The 19,757-nt window shown below is 67.0% G+C and overlaps 3 protein-coding genes across 4 annotated transcripts; 2 read left to right on the forward strand and 1 right to left on the reverse strand.

Annotated features, from left to right (window-relative positions):
* The first annotated feature begins 15 nt into the window (after positions 1 to 15).
* On the forward strand, positions 16 to 8,470 carry MCM7 (minichromosome maintenance complex component 7). Of its 2 annotated transcripts, XM_068923999.1 has the most exons (16): positions 66 to 151; positions 287 to 386; positions 541 to 617; positions 2,833 to 2,997; positions 3,081 to 3,205; positions 3,525 to 3,705; positions 3,791 to 3,928; positions 4,616 to 4,765; positions 4,846 to 4,960; positions 5,091 to 5,222; positions 5,465 to 5,548; positions 5,666 to 6,059; positions 6,258 to 6,341; positions 6,424 to 6,592; positions 7,311 to 7,420; positions 7,943 to 8,470. In XM_068923999.1, exons 2-16 carry the CDS (start codon positions 356 to 358, stop codon positions 8,145 to 8,147), a joined length of 2,160 nt encoding a protein of 719 aa, XP_068780100.1. In that variant the 5' UTR covers positions 66 to 151; positions 287 to 355; the 3' UTR covers positions 8,148 to 8,470. The 2 variants fall into 2 exon arrangements, with proteins under 2 accessions (XP_068780098.1, XP_068780100.1); XM_068923997.1 differs by having other exon boundaries at positions 16 to 386.
* Positions 8,471 to 8,608: 138 nt separating this feature from the next.
* COPS6 (COP9 signalosome subunit 6) lies at positions 8,609 to 15,667 on the reverse strand. Its single transcript, XM_068924026.1, has 11 exons — positions 15,474 to 15,667; positions 14,421 to 14,635; positions 13,641 to 13,766; positions 12,028 to 12,159; positions 10,862 to 10,950; positions 10,556 to 10,618; positions 10,402 to 10,449; positions 9,682 to 9,796; positions 9,350 to 9,442; positions 9,166 to 9,266; positions 8,609 to 8,912 (listed from the first exon to the last, which is right to left on the reverse strand). Exons 2-11 carry the CDS (start codon positions 14,542 to 14,544, stop codon positions 8,772 to 8,774), a joined length of 1,032 nt encoding a protein of 343 aa, XP_068780127.1. The 5' UTR covers positions 14,545 to 14,635; positions 15,474 to 15,667; the 3' UTR covers positions 8,609 to 8,771.
* Positions 15,493 to 18,765, forward strand: LOC138063899 (lysophosphatidic acid receptor 5-like). The gene is made up of 3 exons (XM_068924025.1): positions 15,493 to 15,616; positions 16,244 to 16,329; positions 17,710 to 18,765. Exons 1-3 carry the CDS (start codon positions 15,493 to 15,495, stop codon positions 18,742 to 18,744), a joined length of 1,245 nt encoding a protein of 414 aa, XP_068780126.1. The 3' UTR covers positions 18,745 to 18,765.
* Positions 18,766 to 19,757: the final 992 nt, after the last annotated feature.

Consider the following 19,757-nt stretch of genomic DNA (forward strand, 5'->3'; position numbering starts at 1 on the left):
CGATTGGGCGGGGCCGCGCGGGGCGGGGCGAAGGGGGCGAGGCCGGCCCCGGATTGGCCCGCGGGCGCCACGTGAGGCGCCTTTTCGCGCCACTTTTGGTTGCGGCGGCCGGAGCCGGAGTGGCGGCGCTCAGCGGCGTTGACCCCTGCAAGGTCCCGTACCGGGCCGCCGAACCGTGAACGCGACTGACCGGGCTTGACCCTTACGGCCACCCGTCACTGACCCTTGCCGCGACCCGTACCGACGCACAGAACCGGAGCCTCACTGATTGGGCCTCACCCCTACGGGCACCCGTACCGGAGACGCCGAACCGGAACCACACTGACCCCCACCGGTCCCCGTAGACCTCCCCGCCATGGCACCGCGCGATTACACCGCCGAGAAGGGTACGAAGACCCCCCCCCCCCGGAAGCCGGGACCGGCAGCGCGGGGCACTTCCGGGGTCGGGCGACCACCTGTGGCTTTGTTTACCGGGCCCGGGGGAGGGGGGGCGTGGGGACACCGGGACACCGGGCCTGACATGTCCCCTCCCTCCCGCAGATAAGGTGAAGCGCTTCCTGCAGGAGTTTTACCGCGATGGCGACTTGGGCAAGGAGTTCCCGTACCGGGACCAGCTGGTGAGAGATGGGGCAGCACCGGGCCGGGGTGGGGGGACCCTCGGGGGGGGGCTATTCCCGCCCCTGTCCCCCCACGGAGCCACCGGTGACAGCGCCGTGCCAGATTGGGGTCCCTTGTCCCCTTAGAAGAGCCATGGGTGCCACCATTGGGCTGGATGGGGGTCTGTCCTTGTCCCCATTGCGCTGGTAGCGTCACTGGGGGGACCCATGTGTGAGATCGGGGGTCCCTCGTCCCCCTAGAAGAGCCACGGGTGCCACCACTGGGCTGGATGGGGGTCTGTCCTTGTCCCCATTGCACTGGTAGCGTCACTGGGAGACCCATGTGTGAGATTGGGGGTCCCTCGTCCCCCTAGAAGAGCCACGGGTGCCACCTCTGGGCTGCATGGGGGTCTGTCCTTGTCCCCATTGTGCTGGTAGTGTCACTGGGAGACCCACGTGTGAGATCGGGGGTCCCTTGTCCCCCTAGAAGAGCCACGGGTGCCACCACTGGGCTGGATGGGGGTCTGTCCTTGTCCCCATTGTGCTGGTAGTGTCACTGGGGGGACCCACGTGTGAGATCGGGGGTCCCTCGTCCCCCTAGAAGAGCCATGGGTGCCACCTCTGGGCTGGATGGGGGTCCGTCCTTGTCCCCATTGCGCTGGTAGTGTCACTGGGAGACCCACGTGTGAGATTGGGGGTCCCTTGTCCCCCTAGAAGAGCCATGGGTGCCACCTCTGGGCTGGATGGGGGTCTGTCCTTGTCCCCATTGCGCTGGTAGTGTCACTGGGGGGACCCATGTGTGAGATTGGGGGTCCCTTGTCCCCCTAGAAGAGCCACGGGTGCCACCTCTGGGCTGGATGGGGGTCCGTCCTTGTCCCCATTGCGCTGGTAGTGTCACTGGGAGACCCACGTGTGAGATCGGGGTCCCTCGTCCCCCTAGAAGAGCCATGGGTGCCACCTCTGGGCTGGATGGGGGTCTGTCCTTGTCCCCATTGCGCTGGTAGTGTCACTGGGAGACCCACGTGTGAGATCGGGGTCCCTTGTCCCCCTAGAAGAGCCATGGGTGCCACCTCTGGGCTGGATGGGGGTCTGTCCTTGTCCCCATTGTGCTGGTAGTGTCACTGGGGGGACCAACGTGTGAGATCGGGGGTCCCTTGTCCCCCTAGAAGAGCCACGGGTGCCACCTCTGGGCTGGATGGGGGTCCGTCCTTGTCCCCATTGCGCTGGTAGTGTCACTGGGAGACCCACGTGTGAGATCGGGGTCCCTTGTCCCCCTAGAAGAGCCATGGGTGCCACCTCTGGGCTGGATGGGGGTCTGTCCTTGTCCCCATTGCGCTGGTAGTGTCACTGGGAGGACCCATGTGTGAGATCGGGGGTCCCTCGTCCCCCTAGAAGAGCCACGGGTGCCACCACTGGGCTGGATGGGGGTCTGTCCTTGTCCCCATTGTGCTGGTAGTGTCACTGGGGGGACCAACGTGTGAGATCGGGGGTCCCTTGTCCCCCTAGAAGAGCCACGGGTGCCACCTCTGGGCTGGATGGGGGTCCGTCCTTGTCCCCATTGCGCTGGTAGCGTCACTGGGAGACCCACGTGTGAGATTGGGGGTCCCTTGTCCCCCTAGAAGAGCCATGGGTGCCACCTCTGGGCTGGATGGGGGTCCGTCCTTGTCCCCATTGCGCTGGTAGTGTCACTGGGAGACCCACGTGTGAGATTGGGGGTCCCTCATCCCCCTAGAAGAGCCACGGGTGCCACCTCTGGGCTGGATGGGGGTCTGTCCTTGTCCCCATTGCACTGGTAGTGTCACTGGGGGGACCCATGTGTGAGATCGGGGGTCCCTCGTCCCCCTAGAAGAGCCACGGGTGCCACCTCTGGGCTGGATGGGGGTCTGTCCTTGTCCCCATTGCGCTGGTAGTGTCACTGGGAGACCCACGTGTGAGATTGGGGGTCCCTCGTCCCCCTAGAAGAGCCACGGGTGCCACCTCTGGGCTGGATGGGGGTCTGTCCTTGTCCCCATTGCGCTGGTAGTGTCACTGGGAGGACCCACGTGTGAGATCGGGGGTCCCTCGTCCCCCTAGAAGAGCCACGGGTGCCACCTCTGGGCTGGATGGGGGGTCCTTGTCCCCCTCCCAGGCTGAATCAGGCTCTCTCCTGTCACCCGCTGGAGCTGCGGGTGATGCCCCCGTGCCAGCCGGGGGTCCTTCCTCGCTCCCCCAACCCCTCCCACCCTGTCCCCCGCAGGCCGCGCTGGCGCACCGGGACCAGGTGGCCCTCTACGTGGCCCTGGACGACGTGGCCGAGGACGACCCCGAGCTGGCGGACGCCGTGTGCGAGAACGCCAAGCGCTACAGCCGCCTCTTCGCCGACGCCGTGCACGAGCTGCTGCCCCAGTACAAGGAGCGCGAGGTGCCCGAGAGCCGAGGCGGGGAGGTGTGGGGACACCCCGCTGTCCCCTCCTGACACCTTCCCTGTCCCCGTTCTACCCCTAGGTGTCCCGCAAGGACGTGCTGGACGTCTACATCGAGCACCGGCTGCTGCTGGAGCAGCGAGGCCGCGACACCGGTGAGACCCGCAGCCCCCAGAACCAGTATCCCCCGGAGCTGCTGCGACGCTTGTGAGTGCTGAGAGGGGGACCAGGCTGCCACCCCGGTGTCCCCGCCAACCCCATCCCTGTCCCCGAGCGTCCTCGCGAAGCCCCATCCCTTCTTTGCCTTGTTTTTGTCTTGCTTTTTTCTCTAATTCTTATACCTGTTTCCTTTTTAATTCCATCTCCACTTTTCTTTCTTCTCCATCGCTTCTAATTCCCGATTCCTATCTCCTCTGATTCCTCCACCTTAAACCCCCATCCTGTCACCTACGTTCCCCCCTAACCCATGTCCCCATCCCTGTCTTCTTGGTGTCCCCCCTCCTGACCCCCGTCCCTCCCGCCCCAGCGAGCTCTACTTCAAAGCCCCGTCGACAGCCAAAGCCCGCGTGGTCCGCGACGTCAAAGCCGACTGCATCGGCAAGCTGGTGACCGTCCGCGGCATCGTCACCCGCGTCACTGAGGTCAAACCCATGATGATCGTGGCCACTTACAGCTGCGACCAGTGCGGAGCCGAGACCTACCAGCCCGTAAGCTCGGCAGGGACGGGTGGCTCCCGCCAGCCCCAGGGGGAAGCGGGAAGGGGCATCAGCTGAGCTCTGCCGCTCTCCGTAGATCCAGTCGCCTACTTTCATGCCTCTCATCATGTGTCCGAGCCGGGAGTGCCAGACGAACCGCTCCGGCGGCCGCCTCTACCTCCAGAGTCGCGGCTCCAAATTCATCAAGTTCCAGGAGCTGAAGATGCAGGAACACGTGAGGAACACGAAGCGACGGGACGCCACGGCGCGTGGCTCCGGGGCTTTCGGGTGGTGGTGGGTGGGGAAGAGATCCCTTCAACCAGGATCGCAGAGCTGGGAGGGAATTTTGGGGTTTTCCTCAATGACCGCGGTTTGGGCTTTGGTATCCAGCTGAGGACAGAAGGTCCCTTCTTGTCTGGGCCTCGTCCCCGTTCCTCTTTGAGGACGACCCGAGCCTCGTCGAGGAGGCGATGGCATCAACGCAACCCCCTTTCCCTGCCGCCTCTTGGCATTTCTTTTCCTACCCAGTGTTCCAGCCCCGCAGCTGGTTGCTCCTGCACTGGGGAGCCCCAAACTGGTCCCAGTCTCCAGCTGAGCTTTCCCCCAGCGCAGGATAGAGGGGGATAACCCTTCCCCTGGCGCTGTCACTCAGCGCAGAGCTGGTGGCATCGCGAGTGGCCCCTGCAGGCTTCAAGGCGCCAGGACACCTGGGTCATATTTTTTCCCCTCAGTTCGTACTGGTGCAGGGGGTGATTTTTGGTTCGGGGGTGACGGCAGCAAGCTCCAGCTGCGGCTCCCGGCACCCGCATCTGCGGAACGGCCGGTTCCCGGGCCGTGGGGAGGGGACACGACGGCGGAGCTGGGGACCCACCGCGCTCACCCACCGCGCTCACCCACCGCGCTCACCCACCGCCCTCCGCAGACCGACCAGGTGCCGGTGGGGCACCTACCCCGCTCCATCAGCGTGGCTGTGCACGGCGAGAACACCCGCTTGGCCCAGCCCGGTGACCACGTCAGCGTCACCGGCGTTTTCCTGCCCCTGCTGAAGACCGGCTTCCGCCAGGTCACCCAGGTAAGCGCTGCCGCGACGGGCTGGGGTGGGGGGCTGCGGTGGCCCTGCCCCGAGCCCGCCGTCACCCTCCTGTCCCCCAGGGGCTGCTCTCAGAGACCTACCTGGAGGCCCACCGCATCGTGAAGATGAACAAGAGCGAGGAGGACGAGTCAGGGGCTGGGGAGCTGACCGAGGAGGAGCTCCGACAAATCACAGGTGAGATTTTGGGCGCTGCTGAGCCGTTGGCACCCCGAGATGCACGCGAACTAGGTTTAAAAAACGCCCAGAGCTGTCCTGCAACAGGGCAGCCGGCCGCCCTCAATGCCCTCCCTCGCTCCTTTTGCAGAAGAAGACTTCTACGACAAGCTGGCCTCCTCCATCGCCCCCGAGATCTACGGCCACGAGGATGTGAAGAAGGCGCTGCTGCTGCTGCTGGTGGGCGGCGTGGACCGCAGCCCCCACGGGATGAAGATCCGAGGTGAAGCCGTGCTGCTGCGCGCCGGCAGGGCGTTTGGGTGGGGAAGACGCGGCTCCGAGGGCCTCTTCCCTCTGGCGCGGGAAGGTTTCGGGGTCCGGGATGAGCCTGAGGGGATGAGAAAGGGACTCGCTAGCTGCGACCGAAGGATTCGGGGTGGAGGGATGAAACGGCTCCGTCCCTGATGGCAGAGAGGGACAGTGTCTGCCCTGAGGACTCACCGTTTCCCTTCCCCCCCCACCCAGGAAACATCAACATTTGCCTCATGGGGGATCCCGGCGTGGCCAAATCGCAGCTCCTGTCCTACATCGACCGCCTGGCACCCCGCAGTGAGTACGGGAGGGCTAGGAAGGGCTGGGACCCCCCCCTTACCGAGCCTCCCCGGGGCCTCTCGCCGCTGTCCCCCATGCGAGGACCCAGCTCTGGTCCCCTCTGTGCTCCTCCAGGCCAGTACACGACGGGCCGGGGTTCGTCGGGCGTGGGGCTGACGGCGGCGGTGCTGCGCGACCCGCTGACGGGCGAGCTGGCGCTGGAGGGCGGCGCGCTGGTGTTGGCCGACCAGGGCGTCTGCTGCATCGACGAGTTCGACAAGATGCTCGAAGCCGATCGCACGGCCATCCACGAGGTGATGGAGCAGCAGAGCATCTCCATCGCCAAAGCGGGCGTGCTGGCCACCCTCAACGCCCGCTGCGCCATCCTGGCTGCCGCCAACCCGGCCTACGGTCGCTACAACCCCAAGCGCAGCCTGGAGCACAACATCCAGCTACCCGCTGCCCTCCTGTCCCGCTTCGATCTGCTCTGGCTCATCCAGGACCGCCCCGACCGCGATAACGACCTGCGGTGAGTCGGGACGGGGAACTGGGGTTGGATAGGGGACCGTGGGAGCTGTGGGACCGGACGCAAGGCCGTGGGAGAATGCGTTTGGGGGAACGGTGAAGCTTGCGTGGGAGCCATGGGGCTGGGTTGGGGGCTGTAGGGTGCGTGCGGGAGCCGTGGGGCGACTCCGGCACCTGCCCCCAACTTTTTTCCGCCCCGCAGCCTGGCCCAACACATCACCTACGTGCACCAGCACAGCCGCCAGCCGCCTTGCTCCTTCCAGCAGCTTGACATGAAGCTCATGAGGTGAGAGCTGCCCACCCACGGACGCTGGGAGGCGATGTGAGGTCCCCTCCGCGGGCCTGACCCTGCCCCTCTCACCCCTCAGGCGCTACATCGCCATGTGCAAGCGGAAGCAGCCCGCCGTGCCCGAAGCTTTGGCTGACTACATCACGGCCGCCTACGTGGAGATGCGCAAGGAGGCCTGGGCCAACAAGGACACCACCTACACGTCCGCCCGCACCTTGCTGGGCATCCTCCGCCTGGCCACGGCCCTGGTGAGCCCCCGTGGCGGGTGCGGGAAGGCAGGGCCGGGCGAGATGGGGTTAAAACAAGGACCTAGAAGGACCTGCGTGGCCTAAGCGAGGCAAGAGGGGACCAGGCGAGGTGAGACAGGGCCGGGCAAGGCAGGACGAGGCTCGGCGAGGTGAGACGGAGCGCGATGGGACAAGGTGAGGTGATACCAGACCAGCAAAGTCCGACCGGCCAGGGTAAAACGAGGCAAAAACAGGCAGGATGAGCCCAGGCAAGGTGGGGAGACCGAGCCGGGCCAGCCCTCGTGGTCCCACGGAGCTGCAGCGGCCGTCGGGTCACCGTGCCGCGTCCGTGTCCCTGTCCCCGACGAGTCCCGGGGGCCCCAAAGTGCTGTTTGTGCAGGTAGTGTGTGTGCGGCATCTACTGCCGAGGCAGCACTCCAGAGCCCCCGGGGCACGGCCAGCACCGGCACGGCTCCCAGCGTCCCTTCCGGGGATGTGGCCAGCACCAGGGCCGGCTCCTGCCGTCCCTCAGCGTCCCCTGCGCCATCCTGGAACGTGGCGCCGGTTTGGGGACTGAAGTGGTTTGGGGAGCACCTCGGGGCTGCGATGGGGAGCCCTGGCAGGCTCTGTGGCTGTGCTGGGTGATTTTTGGGGTGCCCCAGGGCTGTGGGGGGGCTGCTTTGGGGACCCTGGTGGCTGCTGACCCCCTACCCGCCCCTCTTCACCCTGTTTATTGCAGGCCCGGCTGCGGTTGGTGGACACGGTGGAGAAGGAGGACGTGAACGAGGCCATACGGCTCATGGAGATGTCCAAGGACTCGCTGCTGGGGGACAAGGGACAGCACAGCCGGTGAGCAGGAGGGGGGCCACGGGGAGGGGGAGGTGGCGTGACCCTGGCCCCATGTCCCCCAGGAGGCCGTGGGGTGGCCAGGGAGGCGGTGGCAGCACTGGGACAACCGTAACCCCGTCCTCTGGGTGGCCATGGGGTGATCAGGGAGGTGGTGGCCATCCTGGGACAGCCCTGACCCCGTCCCCTAAGTGGCCAGGGAGGTGGTGGCTGTCCTGGGGCAGCCCTATACCTGTCCCCTTGACCCCTGGGCGGCTGTAGGATGGCCAAGGAGGTAGTGGCAGCGCTAGGGCAGCCCTGACCCCATCCCCACGTCCCCTAAGTGGCCAGGGAGGTGGTGGCTGTCCCGGGGCAGCCCTATGCCTGTCCCCTTGACCCCTGGGTGGCTGTAGGACGGCTAAGAGGAGGGCGGCAGCCCAGACCCTCTCCCCAGGGTGGCTGGAGGGAAGCCGGGACAACCCTGACCGCATCCCTGGGGCGGCCGGGGTGACAGCAGCTACCCTGACCCTTGTCACCTGTCCCCAGGATGCAGCGGCCAGCTGACGCCATCTTTGCGGCGGTGCGGGAGCTGGCGGGGGGCCAGGGCCGGGCGGTGCGCTACGCCGAGGCCCTGCAGCGTTGCCTGGCCAAGGGCTTCACGCCGGCGCAGGTGCAGGCGGCGCTCGACGAGTACGAGGAGCTCAACGTGCTGCAGGTGAACCCGGCCCGCACTCGCATCACCTTCGTGTGACGCGGGGACAACCTAATGCCCTCCCCTCCAAGTCCTCCTGCCACCCGACAGCAGCCCCCTGCGGCACCTTCGTTTGCCACCGGGACGCGTCCTGGCGTTACCTGACATGGGGACATTCCCCCCCCCCACCATCACCCTCGTCTGACACAAGAACGTGTTCTCCGTCACCTTTGGGTGACGCAGGGTCATGCGGCGATGTCCCCTTGGGGGGGATGGGACAGGCTCTGGCTTTGTGGCACTTCCGTCACCTTTGCCCTGTCATCTTCTGGTACTGTTACAATTTCTCTCCTGTTTCTTATTAATAAAAACCTGCTTCTTACTGATTTTGGAGCCAGGGTCGTGGCTCCCTTGCTGCCACCATCTGCCTGTCACCGCTTTCGGGGACCCGTTCCCTTGGGGACAGCCCTGCCACCGCAGGGAGGGTCACGGGATGGACAAAGTGACACCACCGGAGCCCTTAATTCCTGCCCCGGAACCGCGTTTTATTAGGGAGGGGACGCGTGGGGACTGTCCCCTTGCGCCTTCCCCCCCCACCCCCAGCTCCAGGGAGGAGGGACACAGTTCTGGGAGGAAGAGGGTGTCCAGGGGTTGGGGGAGGGGTCTTCCTTTCCCCCTCCCCCTCCACTAGAAGAAGAGCCCCCGCATGCGGCGCCCGATGCCTTGGCGGTCGTAGAGGATGTTGAACTTGTTGACGAACTGGTTCATGGTGTTGCAGGTCTTGGTGATGGTGCCCAGGTAGGCCATGAGTCCCACGTCGTTGCATTGCTGGGGACAAGGCGGGGGGGGACACGATTGGGGGGGGGTTAGCGAGGCTGTTGTCACCCCAAAACTACCCCATGGTCCCCCCCGATGTAAATACAGCCACAGGGGGAGGGACAAGGATGTCCTGAGCACCTAGTAGCGGGATGTGACCCCCCCTTCTCACCCACCCACCACGGAGGATTGGACCCTCCCAGGTGCTTCCTAGGGACAGGGACACAAGAGAGGGACACGGGGACCCCCAAAACGGGTCGCTCACGTCGTAGAAGTCCGTCTTGAACTTGTCGGTGCTGAGGACGGGCAGGCAGTGGCACAGGGCGTAGGCCTCGCGCAGGATCTCGTGGTTGAAGGGCACCTCGCCTGCGGGGACCCACGTCAGCACCCGGCATGGCCCTTGTCCCCTTCGGGGACACCTCTGTCCCCCCTTTGGATCCCCAACTCACCGGCTTCGGAAGCCCGCACGTACTCCAGGATGAGCTTGACCCGGCTGTGCAGCATCTTGATGGCGCTGTGCTGGGCGATGAGGTGCTCAGCCACTGCGGGCGCGAGGTTGGGGGTCAGGGCCAGGTGTCCCCTAGGTCCCTCGTGTCACCCCTTCCGGCCCTGCCAGGACCTGCTCGCCTCGTCCTCGTGTCCCCTTTTCCAACTGTGTCCCCGTGCTCCCTCGCAAGCCTAGCTCATGGCACCTGGGCTGTGTCCCCCAGCCCCTGCGCCCCTGTCCCCCCCCCCCCGTGTCCCTGTCCCCCCTGTGTCCCCCCCTCCCCGTGTCCCCAACCTGTGGAGTTCTCCCCGCTGCCGGTGGCCGTCATTCGGGCCACGTGGTCGACGCCGATGCGCTCGGCCTCCTCTGTGGCCAGTGTGTAGGTCAGCTCCGCGAACAGCATGGTGGCCTGGGGTGGGGGGGCGGAAGGGGGGGGTGTCATGGGGATCCCTAGCAGTTCCCCCCGCCCAAACCCCCAGGCAACCTCCCTGGGTGCCCCCTATGACCCCAAGCAACCTCCTTGGCCCCCCCCCGACCCCCAAGCAACCTCCTTGAGCCCCCTGAACCCAGCAGCCCCCCCCAGACCCCCAAGCAACCTCCCTCAGCCCCCCATGACCCCCAGCAGCCCCCCGACCCCCAAGCAAACTCCTTGGACCCCCTATGACCCCCAGCAGCCCCCCCGAACCCCAGGCAACCTCCATGAGCCCCCCCGACCCCTAGCAGCCCCCCCAACCCCCAGACCCCCAAGCAATCTCCTTGGCCCCCCCGACCCCCAGCAGCCCTCCCGACCCCCAGACCCCCAAGCAACCTCCTTGGCCCCCCCCAACCCCCAAGCAACCTCCTTGGACCCCCTATGACCCCCAGCAGCTCCCCAACCCCCAGGCAACCTCTGTGAGCCCCCCCCGACCCCTAGCAGCCCCCCCAAACCCACAGGGCTTCAAGCAATCTCCTTTGCCCCCCCCCATAGCCCCAAGTAGCCCCTCTCCCCATTCCCCACCCCCAGCACTGATTTACCTCCCCGTTGATGATGTCGATCACGGACTCAAAGACACTGACGGGCAGCTGTCAGAAGAGAGATATGTTGGGGGGGGGGCAGGCCCATTTTGGGGGGGGGGAATCCAGGAGGGATCCCTGGACCTCCCCACACTCCCCCCGTCCAAAAACTCACGTCCGTGTGCTTCGTCATGGGGTTCAACTTGAGGAAGAGGGGGCTCTCGATGATCTCGCACACCTGGGAGGGGAGGCGATGGGGGGGGTTAGTATGGGGTGCAGCATTGGGCCCCCCCCCTTAAACTCCCCCTCTTAAACCCCACCCCGAATCTGCCCCACAGAGCCCTCCGCAGCAGAGACGCCTCTGCCCCACTGGCCACACTGCTTCCCACCTGCAGCCCCCCCCCGCCCTGATATCTGCCCCATGCCCCCCCCCCCAATATCAACCCCCCTCCCAGCCTCTCTGCCCCCACCCGGCACTTGCCTGCTTGTGGACGTGGATGTCGGAGGGGTCGGGGGGGCCCCCGGTCGTGTACCAGCCCAGGAACTCCAGCTCCTTAAAGACCTGCTTAACTGGGGCACAAAAAAAGGGGGAGGGGGCTTAATGGGGTGGGGACAGGACCCACGACCCCCCCCCTTTGATTCCCCACCCCACCAGGGTCCCCAGGGTAAATAAAGACCCTCTAGGGCAGCCTAGGACCCCCCCCAAGCCTCTCCAAGACTTGGGAGCCCTGGAGAGAATGGAGACCCCCCCCCCCCCAGGGTAACTGAGGACCCTCTAAGGTGGTTGAAGACCCCCCCCCCCCAAGCCCTCCAGGACCCCCAGCAGCAGCTCATGACATCCCCATGCCCTTGCCAGGACCCCTTGGGGCAGTTGAGGACCCTTGAGGGCAGCTCAGGACCCTTCGGGGTGGCCTAAGACCCCCCCCCCCCCCCACTGCCCAATGGCCTCCTGGGGCAACCCAGGACCCTCTAGGGCAGATGAGGACCCTCGAGAATGGCCAAGGACCTCATGCAACATCCCCCCTGGGGCAGCTCAGGACCCCCCCCCCCCACAACCTCACCAGGACCCCCTGGGGCAGTTGAGGACCCTCTAGGGCAGATGAGGACCCTCCAGGATGGCCAAGGACCTCATGCAACGGCCCCCTGGGGCAGCTCAGGACCCCTCTACAACCTCACCAGGACCCCCTGGGGCAGTTGAGGACCCTCTAGGGCAGATGAGGTCCCTCCAGGATGACCAAGAACCCCCTGCAATGTCCCCTTGGGGCAGCTCAGGACCCCCCCCCACCACCACCTCAGCCTCACCAGGACCCCCTGGGGCAGTTGAGGATCCTCCAGGATGGCCAAGGACCTCATGCAATGCCCCACTTGGGGCAGCTCAGGACCCCCCCCACAGCCTCATCAGGACCCCCTGGGGCAGCCCAGGACCCTCTAGGGCAAATGAGGACCCTCCAGGATGGCCAAGAACCTCATGCAACGTCCCCCTGGGACAGCTCAGGACCCCCCCTAAGAGTCTCACCAGGGCTGAGGCAACTGAGGCTTAGCTAGAGCAGTAAAAGACCCCCCCCCCCCCCACACACACACACATTGGCCCTCCCGGGACAGGCCTGGGGCAACCGAAGACCCCCACGTCCCCCTCGCCGGGCTCACACTGCTCCTCCTTGGTGTAGTAGTACTCCTTGTCGATGAGGACGTGGCCGTCCACGGCGTGCGAGAGCAGCTCGAAGGAGTTCATCACCTCGATGTTGCGGCCCTCCTGGCGCCCGATGAGGGCCCCGATCACTGCGGGGACAGGGGACTGTCACTGGGGCGCAGGGATTGTCCCCCCCCCCCCCGGCTGCTCTGAGCCAGACCTCTGCTCTCTCTTGCACTGGGGAGCCCCAAACTGGTCCCAGTCTCCAGCTAGGCCCTCTCTCCCCTCCAGCGTGGGATAGCCGGGGTTGGGGGGGGGCATCCCACCCAGCACAGGGTTGGTGGCACGGTCACCTTGTCACACCAGTGCCACTGGGTGTCCCCGTCCCCTGCTCTGCAGGACGCACATCCTCCCCCACAGCCAGCCCCAAGTGCAGAGCCACCATCCTCAAGGCACTGGGACCAGTATGGAGCTGCCAGGACCAGTCTGAGGGGCCCTGAGACCAGTCCAGGGGGCTGTGAGAGACACTGGGACCACTCTGGTGGCCCTGCGACCAGTCCAGGGGACTTGGGGGGGGGCTCATCCAGAGGGTTGTGGGGACAGTCGGGGGGGGGGGGCAAGGTGGGCAGTCGAGGGGGGGCACCGGGGGCATCAGGGGGTGCCAGGCATATCAGGGGGTGGCGGGGGGCAGTCTAGAGCCACGGGGGGCAGTTGGGGGGCACAGTCGGCAGTCGGGGGGCACCAGGGGGCTGTCGGGGGGTGCCGGGGGGGCAGTCGGGGGACAGCCAGGGGGCACCGGGGGTATCGGGGGTGGTGGGTGGCAGTCAGGGGGCACCAGGGGGTATCGGGGTGGCGAGGGGCAGCTGGTCGGCAGTCGGGGGGTCTCAGGGGGTGGTGGGGAGCAGTCAGGGGGCACCAGGGGGTATCGGGGGCGGCAGGGGGCAGGCAGGGGATGGCGGGGGGCAGTCGGGAAGCAGTCGGGAAGTATCAGGGAGCGGTGGGGGGGTATTGGGGGTATTGGGAGGCAGTTGGGGGGTATCAGGGAGCAATTGGGGGGTATCGGGGGACAGTTGGGGGTATCAGGGGACAGTTAGGGGGTATCAGGGGCAGCTGGGGGGCAGTCAGGGGACACCAGGAGGTATCAGGGGGTGGCAGGGGGCAGTCGGGGGTATCTGGGGGTATTGGGGGCAGTGGGGGGCAGTCGGAGGGTATTGGGGGACAATTGGGGGGTATCGGGGGCAGTCGGGGGGTATTGGGATTGGCGGGGGCAGTCGGAGGGTATCGGGGGCAGTTGGGGGGTATCGGGGGGCAGTCAGGGGGTATCAGGGGTATTGGGGGGTGGCAGGGACAGTTGGGGGGTATCGGGGGTCAGTCGGGGGTATCGGGGGCAGTCAGGGAGGTATTGGGGTATCGAGGGGGCAGTTGGGGGTATTGGGGGGCAGTCAGAGGGTATCGGGGGGCAGTGGGAGGGTATTGGGGGAAGTCGGGGGTATGGGGGGGCAGTCGGGGGTATCGGGGTCAGTCAGAGGGTATCGGGGAGCAGTGGGAGGGTATTGGGGGCAGTCGGGGGTATGGGGGGGCAGTCGGGGGTATCGGGGGGCAGTGGGGGGGTATCGGGGGGGGGGGTTACCTTGCCCGGGGCGCCCCTCCTGGGAGCGCATGCGGATCCAGTGGTCGGAGATGTTGAGGATGACGAGGGGGTGCAGGGCCACCGAGACGCTGCCCGTCACCCCCGCTGCCATCACCGAGGGGGCCGCTGCGGGGGCACCGCGTCAGGGGGCTGGGGGCGGGGCCGAGGGGGGCTGGGGGCGGGGCCGAGGATGGTGGGGGCGGGGCCGAGGGGGGCTGGGGGCGGGGCCGAGTGGGCTTCTGGCCCCTGGGGATTTTTTTTTGTGTGTGTGTGGGGGGGAAATGCACGACTTGTGGGCGTGGCTATAGGATCTAGGGCGGGGCCGTTGGGGGTGGAGGGGCGGGGCCAGGGCCTGGGGGCGGGGCCAGGGCGATAGGGCCCTCCCAGGTGAGACACACACCCCTCCCTTCCCCCCCCCAAAAAAGGGCAGGGCCAGGGGAATCGGGGCGGGGCCAAGGGGATTGGGGCGGAGCCAAAGGGACTGGGAGGGGGTCAAATGGATTGGGGCGTGGCCAAAGGGGGTTGGGGCGGGGCCAAGGCGGGTTTGGGCATGGCCAGTGGGGGGATTGGGGCGGGGCCAAGGGGGGTTGAGGCGGGGCCAGAGGGGGCAGTGGGCGGGGCCTCAGGGGTGGGACCCGCGCCGGACCCGCAACGCCCGGGGGCGTGTCTAGAGTCGTGGGGGCGGGGCCAAGACCCGGGGCGGGTGCGGGGTGAAGCCGGCGCCGAGGCGGCCCCCGGCGCCAGGCCCGGGAGCCCGGTTGAAGCCCCCGCGGGCGGTACCTGCTGCGTCCACCTCCATGCCGCCGGTCCCGTTGCTCCCGGCCGCGGAGGAAGAGGCGCCGGCCGCCGCCATCTTGGCTCGGCGTGTCCCCGCCCGGCCGCCGTACTCAGCGCCTCTGCGCATGCGCAGAGGGCGTGGGCGTTGGCTGCGGGGGGGCGAAGCGGGCGCGCATGCGCCGCGGAGAAACGCGGGAGTGTCGGCGGGCGCGCATGCGCTGTCGGCGGGAAGGCGGGCGGAGGGAGGGGGCTGGTCACGTGCCCTGCCCCCCCCCCCGCCCCGGTTGTCCTCATGTCCCACATGTCCATGGTGTCCCCGTCCCCAGGTGTCCCCTTCCCCAGGTGTCCCCAGGCTGAACATCTCCATGGTGTCCCCATCCCCAGGGTTTCCCCAGGCCCCCACATCTCCATGGTGTCCCCATCCCCAGGACATCCTCGGCCCCAGGTGTCCCCATCCCCGGGCTGACCCCAGGCCTCCACATCTCCATGATGTCTCCATCCCCAGGTGTCCCCATCCCCGGGGTGTCCCCAAGCCCCACATCTCCACTGCGTCCCCGTCCCCAGGCCCCCACATCTCCATGGTGTCCCCATCCCCAGGTGTCCCCATCCCCAGGACGTCCTTGGGCCCCCAGGTTGCCATGACGTTCTCTTCTCCAGGAGGTCCCCGTCCCTAGGCGTCCCTGTGCCCAGGGTGTCCCCAGGCCCCATGTCACCATGACATCCCCATCCCCAGGATGTCCCCCTCCCCAGGTGTCCCCAGGCCCCATGTCACCATGACATCCTCGTCCCCAGGTGTCCCCATCCCCAGGTTGTCCCCAGGCCCCACATCTCCACGGTGTCCCCATCCCCAAGTGTCCCTGTGCCCAGGACGTCCCCAGGCCCCATGTCCTCCCAAGATGTCCCCGTCCCCAGGGCCACTCCCATCCCCAGGCCCCACGTCCCCCCAAGACATCCCCATCCCCAGGGCCACTCCCATCCCCAGGCCCCGTGTCCCCCCAAGACGTCCCCATCCCCACATGCCCCCCTCCCCGTGCCCGTCCCCGTGCCCGTCCCCACGGCGTCCCCGTTCTCCCGGATGTGGCGCGCCGGCACTTCTCCTTCGGGTGGCAGGAAGCCACCGAGCAGCCGGGAGTTTCAGGGGCAGCTCTGGGCCCCGTTTGGCCCCTCGTCACCACCCGGGGGGGCTCCGCCGGTGCCAGGTGAGTGCTGGGACCGGGGTGGGCAGCCTCCCAGTGCCTCCCAGTCCCACCCAGTCCAGCCTGGTCCCTCCCAGCACCTCCCAGTCCTTCCCAGCGCCCCTCCAGGCCAGCCCCTTGCTGCCCTTCCCGCCCAGTCCAACCTCGTTCCTCCCACCCAGGCCTTTCCCAATGTCTCTCAGTTCAACCCACTGCCTCCCAGTCCAACCTAAATCCTCCCCAGCGCCTCCCAGTTCAACCCAGTGCCTCTCACTCCACCCTAGTTTCTCCCAGACCCTTTCCGGTACCCCCCCCCAGACCAACCCTGAGCCTTGCGGTCCCCTCCCACTGCTCCCAGCCCAACCTAAATCCTCCCCAGTGCCTCCCAGTTCAACCCAGTGCCTCCCACTCCACCCTAGTTTCTCCCAGACCCTTTCCGGTGCCCCCCCCCGGATCTCATGGTCCCCTCTTAATGCCTCCCAGTTCAACCCAGTGCCTCTCACTCCACCCTAGTTCCTCCTAGACCCTTTCCGGTGCCCCCCCAGACCAATCCTGAGCCTTGCGGTCCCCTCCTACTGCCTCCCAGCCCAACCTAAATCCTCCCCAGTGCCTCCCAGTTCAACCCAGTGCTCCCCAGTTTCCACCTACCAGGCTTGCGTCAGGAGCTTGGCCCCAAAAGCACCCCGGGAGCAGCCACTCTGGACCCCACCAGGCACCCGGCGTGGGGAGGGAGCACGGTGAGTCCCCGGGACAAGGGGGACAGGGTGCGGGGGGTCCCCAGGGTGGGGGGTCCCTCCCAGGGGGGTCAGGGCAGGGAGCCAGGAGGCCCCCTGCAGACCTCCCAAACTCCCCGATCACCCCAAACACCCCGGGGACCCCCCCAGCTCCACAGCTGGGAGCCCCTTGGGACCCCAAATACCCTAGAGATCCCCTCAGGGACCCCCAAATATCCCAGGGATCCTCCCAAATACCCTAAGGACCCCCCAAACACCTCTGAGACCCCCTCAGGGCCTCCCCAAATACCTCAGAGCCCCTCCAGATACCCCCAAATGACTCTGAGACCTCTCAGGGACTCCCACATACCCCTGGGATCCCCCTAAATACCCCCAAACACCCCCGAGACCCCCTCAGGAAGCCTCCAAATGCCTCCGAGACCCCCCTCAGGGACCCCCAAATACCTCAGAGCCCCCCCCAAGTACCCCTAAGTGCCTCTGAGACCCCCTCAGGGATCCCCAAATACCCCAGGGTCCCCCCAAACGCCTCTGAGACCCCCTCAGGGACCCCCAAATACCCCAGGGACCCCCCCAAACACCTCCAAACACTTCTGAGACCCCCTCAGGGATCCCCAAATACCCCAGAGACCCCTCCAAACACCTCTGAGACCCCTCAGGGACCCCCAAATATCCCAGAGCCCCCCAGATACCCCCGAGTGCCTCTGAGACCCCCTCAGGGATCCCCAAATACCCCAGAGACCCCCCCAAACACCTCTGAGAACCCTCAGGGACCCCCAAATACCTCAGAGCCCCCCCAAATACCCCCAAACACCCCAAGACCCCCTCAGGGACCCCCAAATACCCCCCAAACACCCCCAAGACCCCCTCAGGGACCCCCAGAGACCACCCCCAAACACCTCCGAGACCCCCTCAGGGATCCCCAAATACCCCAGAGACCCCCCCCAAACACCTCTGAGACCCCTCAAGGACCCCCAAATACCCCAGAGCCCCCCAGATACCCCTAAGTGCCTCTGAGACCCCCTCAGGGATCCCCAAATACCCCAGGGTCCCCCCAAACGCCTCTAAGACCCCCTCAGGGACCCCCAAATACCCCAGAGCCCCCCCAGATACCCCCGAGTGCCTCTGAGACCCCCTCAGGGACCCCCAAATACCTCAGAGCCCCCCCAAATACCCCCAAACACCCCCAGACCCCCTCAGGGACCCCCAAATACCCCCCAAACACCCCCAAGACCCCCTCAGGGACCCCCAGAGACCACCCCCAAACACCTCCGAGACCCCTCCCCAACTCCTACCAACCCCCCTCAACCAGGCTCCCGGGCAGGTCGGACCCCCCCCCCCAAAAAAAACAAACAAACCAACCCCCCCATCCCATCCCATCCCCAGGCCCCCGCCGCCACGGCCATCCTGGAGCCGCCGGGCCCGAGCGGGCCGGCGCCTTGCGCCAACTGCACGGCGGGCGCCAACCCGGCCTTCGCCGCCCTCTACGGCCTCATCTTCGCCCTGGGCCTGGGGCTGAACGGGGCGGCGCTGGCGTTGCTGGGCCGGGGCGGGCGGCCGGCGGCCCCGACGGCCACCTACCTGCGCAACCTGGCCGCCTGCGACCTGCTGCTGGTGGCGTCGCTGCCGGCCCGCGTGGCCCATTACGCCGGCCGGGCGGCTCTGCCGCGAGCCGCGTGCGAGCTGCTGGGTTGGTTGCTGCTGGTCAACATGTACGGCAGCATCTTCCTGCTGACGGGCCTCAACGGCGACCGTTGGGCGGCCGTCTGCTTGCCTTTACACGCCGGCGCGGCCCGTTTCCGGCGCCGGGCGGCTCTGGTGTGCGCGGCCGCTTGGGCGCTCAGCGCTTTGGGTTGCGTGCCGGTCTACGCCGCCGGCCGGCGAGCGGCGGAGGAGGCGACGACGGCGGCGGAGGCGACGCGCTGCTTCGACGAGCGGCCCCGCTACATCACGCAGCCGGCCGTGGCTTGGGCCATGGCGGCGGCCTTCGGCCTGCCGTTGGCCGTCGTGGTGGGTTGCTCGTGGGCCCTGTTGCGGGCCGTGGGGCGCAGCCCGGCCGCCCGCATGGCTTTGCTGGACGGCGCCAAGGTGAGGCGCATGGTGCTCAGCCACGTGGCCATCTTCTTGGCGTGCTTCATGCCTTTCCACGCCGTCCTGCTCTGCTACCAGCTACGCGCCGCCCCAGGGCCGGCCCTCGACCAAGCCTACCGCTGCACCCTGCTCCTCGCCTGCACCAACGCCGTCCTCGACCCTCTCGCCTACTACTTCGCCGCCGAGTCCTTCCCGCGCTCCGTCGCGACGCCCGTCACCTCCCCGCGACCGGCCCGGGCAGCTCAGGCCACCACCGCCGCTGCCACGGTGCTTGCCGGTTCCTCCACCCCGAAGACGCCGGCGACCTGGGGTTTCCGGTGTTGGCGGTGAATAAAAGGGGATGTGTCGCAATGGTTTTTCCCCCCCTGCCCCACCCCACGCCACCACCAACCACCGCTGGGTTTGGCGTGGTTGGGGACAGGAAGGGACGGCGATGGGGGACAGATGGGGACTGGGTTGGGGGACAGGAGGGGACGGCGATGGGGGACAGATGGGGACCAGGATCGGGGACAGGAAGGGACCACGATGGAGGAGAAGAGGGGACCATGATGGGGGAAAGCAGTGGACAGGGATGGGGGACAGATGGGGATCGGCATGGGGGACAGACAGGGACCAGGATGCGGGAGAGGAGGGGACCTGGATGGGGGACAGATGGGGACCTGGATGGGGGACAGACAGGGACCACGATGGAGGAGAAGAGGGGACCACAATGGGGGACAGATGGGGACCGGGATGGGGGGACAGAAGGGGATCGGCATGGGGGACAGATGGGGACAGGGATGGGGGACAGATGGGGACCTGGATGGGGGACAGGAAGGGACCACGATGGAGGAGAAGAGGGTACCCCAAGACAGATGGGGACTGGGATGGGGGACAGGGATGGGGGACAGATGGGGATCGGCATGGGGGACAGACAGGGACCAGGATGGGGGAGAGGAGGGGACGGGGATGGGTTACTGGGATGGAGGAGAAGAGGGGACTGGGATGGGAGACAGATGGGGACCGGGGTGGGGGACAGGAAGGGATGGTGATGGGGTAGAGGAGGGGACAGGGATGGGGGACAGATGGGGACTGGGATGAGGGACAGATGGGGACCGGGATGGGGGACAGGAGGGGACCTCAATGGGGGAAAGCAGGGGACAGGGATGGGGGACAGATAGGGACCACAATGGGGGACAGATGGGGACCGGGATGGGGGACAGACAGGGCCTGGGATGGGGGGCAGGAAGGGACAGGGATGGGGGACAGGAGGGGACCGGGATGGGGGACAGGAGGGGACCACGATAGGGGTCAGCAGGAGACATGGATGGGGGACAGACGGGGATGAAGATGGGGGACTGGGA

Source organism: Struthio camelus, chromosome 37 (genome assembly GCF_040807025.1).
Source record: "Struthio camelus isolate bStrCam1 chromosome 37, bStrCam1.hap1, whole genome shotgun sequence".
Classification (NCBI taxonomy): domain Eukaryota; kingdom Metazoa; phylum Chordata; class Aves; order Struthioniformes; family Struthionidae; genus Struthio; species Struthio camelus.